Source organism: Pristiophorus japonicus, chromosome 11 (assembly GCF_044704955.1).
Source record: "Pristiophorus japonicus isolate sPriJap1 chromosome 11, sPriJap1.hap1, whole genome shotgun sequence".
NCBI classification, from domain to species: Eukaryota; Metazoa; Chordata; class Chondrichthyes; family Pristiophoridae; genus Pristiophorus; species Pristiophorus japonicus.
In genome coordinates, this window is record NC_091987.1 from 20,287,700 (window position 1) to 20,293,568 (window position 5,869).

Genomic DNA, 5,869 nt, shown 5'->3' on the forward strand with positions numbered 1-5,869 from the left:
GAAGAGTACGGGGGGGGAGAAGAGTACGGGGGGGGGAGAAGAGTACGGGGGGGGGGGGAGAAGAGTACGGGGGGGGGGGGGGGAGAAGAGTACGGGGGGGGGGGGGGGGAGAAGAGTACGGGGGGTGGAGAAGAGTACGGGGGGGGGAGAAGAGTACGGGGGGGGGGGGGGGAGAGAAGAGTACGGGGGGGGGGGGAGAAGAGTACGGGGGGGGGAGAAGAGTACGGGGGGGGGGAGAAGAGTACGGGGGGGGGGGGGGGGAGAGAAGAGTACGGGGGGGGAGAAGAGTACGGGGGGGGTGGGGGGGGGAGAGAAGAGTACGGGGGGGGGGGGGGAGAGAAGAGTACGGGGGGGGGAGGAGAAGAGTACGGGGGGGGGGGAGGAGAAGAGTACGGGGGGGGGGGGAGAGAAGAGTACGGGGGGGGGGGGGGGAGAGAAGAGTACGGGGGGGGGGGGGGAGAGAAGAGTACGGGGGGGGGGGGGGGAGAAGAGTACGGAGGGGGGGGGGAGAAGAGTACGGAGGGGGGGGGCGGAGAAGAGTACGGGGGGGGGTGAGAGAGTACGGGGGGGGGGGGGGGGGGGGGGGAGAAGAGTACGTGGGGGGGGGGGAGAGAAGAGTACGGGGGGGGGGGGGAAGAGTACGGGGGGGGGGGGGGGGGGGGGAGAGTACGGGGGGGGGGGGAGAAGAGTACGGGGGGGGGGGGGTGGAGAAGAGTACGCGGGGGGGGTGGAAAAGAGTACGGGGCGGGGGGGGGTGAAAAGAGTACGGGGGGGGGGGGGGAGAGAGAAGAATATGGCGGGGGGGGGGTAGAAGAGTTACGGGGGGGGGGGGGGGGGAGAAGAGTACGGGGGGGGGGGGGAGAAGAGTACGGGGGGGGGGGAGAAGAGTACGGGGGGGGGGGGAGAAGAGTACGGGGGGGGGGGGGAGAAGAGTACGGGGGGGGGGGGGGGGAGAAGAGTACGGGGGGGGGGGGGGTGAGGAAGAAGAGTACGGGGGGGGGGGGGAGAAGAGTACGGGGGGGGGGGGGAGAAGAGTACGGGGGGGGGGGGGGGAGAAGAGTACGGGGGGGGGGGGGGGGAGAAGAGTACGGGGGCGTGGGGGGGGGAGAAGAGTACGGGGGCGGGGGGGGGAGAAGAGTACGGGGGGGGGGGAGAAGAGTACGGGGGGGGGAGAAGAGTACGGGGGGGGGGGGGAGAAGAGTACGGGGGGGGGGGGGGAGAAGAGTACGGGGGGAGAAGATAGGGGGGGGAGAAGAGTACGGGGGGGGGGGGGGAGAAGAGTACGGGGGGGGGGAGAAGAGTACGGGGGGGGGGGAGAAGAGTACGGGGGGGGGGGGAGAAGAGTACGGGGGGGGGGGGGAGAAGAGTACGGGGGGGGGGGGGAGAAGAGTACGGGGGGGGGGGGAGAAGAGTACGGGGGGGGGGGGGGGAGAGAGTACGGGGGGGGGGAGAAGAGTACGGGGGGGGGGGGAGAAGAGTACGGGGGGGGGAGAAGAGTACGGGGGGGGAGAAGAGTACGGGGGGGGGGGGAGAGAAGAGTACGGGGGGGGGGGGGGAGAAGAGTACGGGGGGGGGGGGGGAGAAGAGTACGGGGGGGGGGAGAAGAGTACGGGGGGGGGGGGAGAGAAGAGTACGGGGGGGGAGAAGAGTACGGGGGGGGTGGGGGGGGGGAGAAGAGTACGGGGGGGGGGGGGGGAGAGAAGAGTACGGGGGGGGGGGAGGAGAAGAGTACGGGGGGGGGAGGAGAAGAGTACGGGGGGGGGGGGAGGAGAAGAGTACGGGGGGGGGGGGGGAGAGAAGAGTACGGGGGGGGGGGGGGGGGGAGAGAAGAGTACGGGGGGGGGGGGGAAGAGAAGAGTACGGGGGGGGGGGGGAGAAGAGTACGGAGGGGGGGGGGGAGAAGAGTACGGAGGGGGGGGGGCGGAGAAGAGTACGGGGGGGGGTGAGAGAGTACGGGGGGGGGGGGGGGGAGAAGAGTACGTGGGGGGGGGGAGAGAAGAGTACGGGGGGGGGGGGGAGAGAAGAGTACGGGGGGGGGGGGGGGAGAGTACGGGGGGGGGGGAGAGTACGGGGGGGGGGGGGAGAGTACGGGGGGGGGAGAAGAGTACGGGGGGGGGGGGTGGAGAAGAGTACGCGGGGGGGGTGGAAAAGAGTACGGGGCGGGGGGGGGTGGAAAAGAGTACGGGGGGGGGGGGGGGGGAGAGAGAAGAATATGGCGGGGGGGGGGTAGAAGAGTTACGGGGGGGGGGGGGAGAGAAGAGTACGGGGGGGGGGGGGAGAGAAGAGTACGGGGGGGGGGAGAGAAGAATACGGCGGGGGGGGTAGAAGAGTTACGGGGGGGGGGGGGGGAGAAGAGTACGGGGGGGGGGGAGAAGAGTACGGGGGGGGGGAGAAGAGTACGGGGGGGGGGGAGAAGAGTACGGGGGGGGGGGAGAAGAGTACGGGGGGGGGGAGAAGAGTACGGGGGGGGGGGAGAGAAGAGTACGGGGGGGGGAAGAAGAGTACGGGGGGGGGAAGAAGAGTACGGGGGGGGGGGGAGAGAAGAGTACGGGGGGGGGGGGGGGGGGAAGAAGAGTACGGGGGGGGGGAAGAAGAGTACGGGGGGGGGAAGAAGAGTACGGGGGGGGGAAGAAGAGTACGGGGGGGGGAAGAAGAGTACGGGGGGGGGGGGGGGGGGAGAAGAGTACGGGGGGGGGGGGGGAGAAGAGTACGGGGGGGGGGGGGAGAAGAGTACGGGGGGGGGGGGGGAAGAGTACGGGGGGGGGGGGGAGAAGAGTACGGGGGGGGGGGGAGAAGAGTACGGGGGGGGGGGGGGGGAGAAGAGTACGGGGGGGGGGGGAGAAGAGTACGGGGGGGGGGGGAGAAGAGTACGGGGGGGGGGGGGAGAAGAGTACGGGGGGGGGGGAGAAGAGTACGGGGGGGGGGGGAGAAGAGTACGGGGGGGGGGGGAGAAGAGTACGGGGGGGGGGGAGAAGAGTACGGGGGGGGGACCTGTTTGTGCACAGCAAGCTTCCACGGATGACAATGTGATAATGGCCAGGTAACGTGATTTTACGACTCATGACCTTTGGTTGATGATAAATATTGGGCAGGACACCGGGGATAATTCCCTGCTCTTGTTTGAAATAGTCCCTCGGTACTGCCTCTCCGACAGTGCGGCACTCCCTCAATACTGCCCGGGAGCGGGGAGCGGGGCGCCGACCCTGACCATGTCCCCACAGACAGACAGACACAGACCGGGCGCGGCCGCGGAGCCGGGTCACAGCCCGATGGTGACCGGTGGCGGAGTGAATCCGCCTCCCCTCCCGGGCCGGACCTACCTCCTCCGCAGGTCCCCGCTCTGCTGCTCCAGGTGCGGGTCGAGCCGCAGCAGCCCGTCCAGCTGGGCCTCTGTTGGCAACGCCGCCATCTTAGCAACACAGCAGCTCCGCACGGCCCCAGCAACCTCTCTACGGCCTGGCACACCGCCACAGGGGAGGGTCTGGTCCGGGGGCGGGGCCACAGGGGGAGGGTCTGGTCCGGGGGCGGGACCACATGGGGAGGTGCCACAGGGGAGGGGCTGGTCAGGGGGCGAGGCCACAGGGGGAGGTGCCACAGGGGAGGGGCTGGTCCAGGGGCGGGGCCACAGGGGGAGGGGCTGGTCAGGAGGCGGGGCCACAGGGGAGGGGCTGGTCAGGGGGCGAGGCCACAGGGGGAGGTGCCACAGGGGAGGGGCTGGTCCAGGGGCGGGGCCACAGGGGGAGGGGCTGGTCAGGAGGCGGGGCCACAGGGGAGGGGCTGGTCAGGAGGCGGGGCCACAGGGGGAGGCGCCACAGGGGAGGGGCTGGTCCGGGGGCGGGGCCACAGGGGATGGGCTGGTCAGGAGGTGGGGCCACAGGGGAGGGGCTGGTCAGAGGGCGGGGCCACAGGGGAGGGGCTGGTCAGGAGGCGGGGCCACAGGGGGAGGGGCTGGTCAGGGGGCGGGGCCACAGGGGATGGGCTGGTCAGGAGGTGGGGCCACAGGGGAGGGGCTGGTCAGAGGGCGGGGCCACAGGGGGGGGCCACAGGGGAGTGGCTGGTCAGCGGGCGGGGCCACAGGGGAGGTGCCACAGGGGAGGGGCTGGTCAGAAGGTGGGGCCACGGGTGCGGGGCTGGTCAGCGGGCGGGGCCACAGGGGAGGGGCTGGTCAGTGGGGCAGGACCACAGGGGGAGGAGCCAGAGGGGAGAGGCTGATCAGGGGGCGGGGCTGATCAGGGGGCACGGCTAGTGCAGGGGCGGGGCCATGGGGGACTGGTCAGGGGAGGGGCTAGTGAAGGAGGAGGGGCTAGTGCAGGGGGAGGAGCTGGTCAAGGGGAAGGGCGAGTGCAGGGGAGGGGCTGGAAAAAGGGGGGGCTGTTCAGGGGGAGGAGCTAGTGCAGAGGGAGGGGCTAGTCAGAGGAGGGGGCCAGTGGGAGGGGAGGGGCTAGTGCAGCGAGGTGGGGTGGGGGGGCAGACTGGGATGGGGCTAGTGCAGGGGTAGGGGCTTGAGATAGGGGGAGGGCCAGTGCAGGGGGAGTGGTTAAAGAGCGGAGGGGGGGGTGCGCTGGAGAGAGGGGAGGGGCCACAGGAGAGGGGCTGGAAAGAGGGACAGGCTCGTGCAGGTGGAGGGGCTGGTCAAGGGGAGGGGCTGGAAAGAGGGGAGTGGCTGTTCAGGGGAGGGGCTAGTGCAGAGGGAGGGGCCACAGGGGGAGGGGCTAGTGCAGGGAGTGGGCTGGTGAGAGGGGCGGGGTCACAGTGGGAGGGGCCAGTGCAGGGCGAGTGGTTGGAGAGCAGGGGCGAGGGCTGGAGAGAGGGGAGGGGTTAGTGCTGGTGGCGGGCTGGAAAGAGGGGAGGGGCCAGTCATGGGGAGAGGCCAGTGCAGGGGGAGGTGCAGGAGAGCAGGAGGAGGGGCTAGTGCAGGGGAGGGACCAGTCAGGGTGAGGGGCGACTGCAGGGGGAGGTGCCAGTCAGGGGAGAGGGGAAGTGCAGGGAGAGAAGCAAGTGCAGGGGGAGGGACGGGTCAGGGGAAAGGGCCAGGGCATGTGCAGGGGGTGGGTCCAGTGCAAGGAGAGGGGCGAATGCAGGGGGCGGGGCAAGTGCGGGGGGAGGGACCATCCTGGGGGTGGGGCGAGTGCAGGGGGAGGGTCCTGTGCAGGGAGAGGGACCAGTCAGGGGGAGGGTCTAGTGCAGGGGGAGGGGCGTGTGCAGGGGGCGGGGCATGTGCAAGGGGGGGGGAACCAGTCTGGGGGTGGGGCCAGTGTAGGGGGAGGGACCAGTTGGCGGGTGGGACCAGTCAGGGGGAGGGGCGTGTGCATGGGGGGGACCAGTCTGGGGGTGGGGCCAGTGTAGGGGGAGGGACCAGTTGGCGGGTGGGACCAGTCAGGGGGAGGTGCGTGTGCAGGGGGAGGGGTGTGTGCATGGGGGGGACCAGTCTGGGGGAGGGGCCAGTGTAGGGGGAGGGACCAGTCGGGGGGTGGGACCAGTCAGGGGGAGGTGCGTGTGCAGGGGGAGGGGTGTGTGCATGGGGGGGGACCAGTCTGGAGGAGGGGCCAGTGTAGGGGGAGGGACCAGTCGGGGGGTGGGACCAGTCGGCGCATGGGGCGAGTGCAGGGGCAGGGGCCGGAGGGGACAGGGAAGGGGTGCGACCCAGGGGTAAGAAGGGGTGGGGCTATGTCGAGGGTTGGGCTCGGGAGGGGAGAGCAGGGATTAGAAGGACTTGAGGGAAGGTGTTGTGCTGGGGAGCGGAAGGAAGTAGAGGGTAGTGAACGACAGTAAAAGGAGGGCTAGAATGGCAAGGGGTGTGAGAACAGGGGAGAAAGGAAGGGGAGGGGCAAACTGGAGGGAGGGAGGGAGGCAGGGGCTGGAGCTGCGC

The 5,869-nt window shown here is 71.1% G+C and overlaps 1 protein-coding gene across 2 annotated transcripts in view; it reads right to left on the reverse strand.

Annotated features, from left to right (window-relative positions):
* The window catches only part of gbe1b (glucan (1,4-alpha-), branching enzyme 1b), a 641,317-nt gene extending 637,834 nt beyond the window's left edge, over nucleotides 1-3,483 (reverse strand). Inside the window, exon 1 of one of the 2 annotated variants that reach the window (XM_070893260.1) lies at nucleotides 3,321-3,483. In XM_070893260.1, the coding sequence (XP_070749361.1) occupies nucleotides 3,321-3,409 (89 nt within the window). In that variant the 5' untranslated portion in view covers nucleotides 3,410-3,483. The remainder of the gene's footprint in view (nucleotides 1-3,320) is intronic. The other variant, XM_070893261.1, reaches the window with a different exon arrangement.
* Between the last annotated feature and the right edge of the window lie 2,386 nt (nucleotides 3,484-5,869).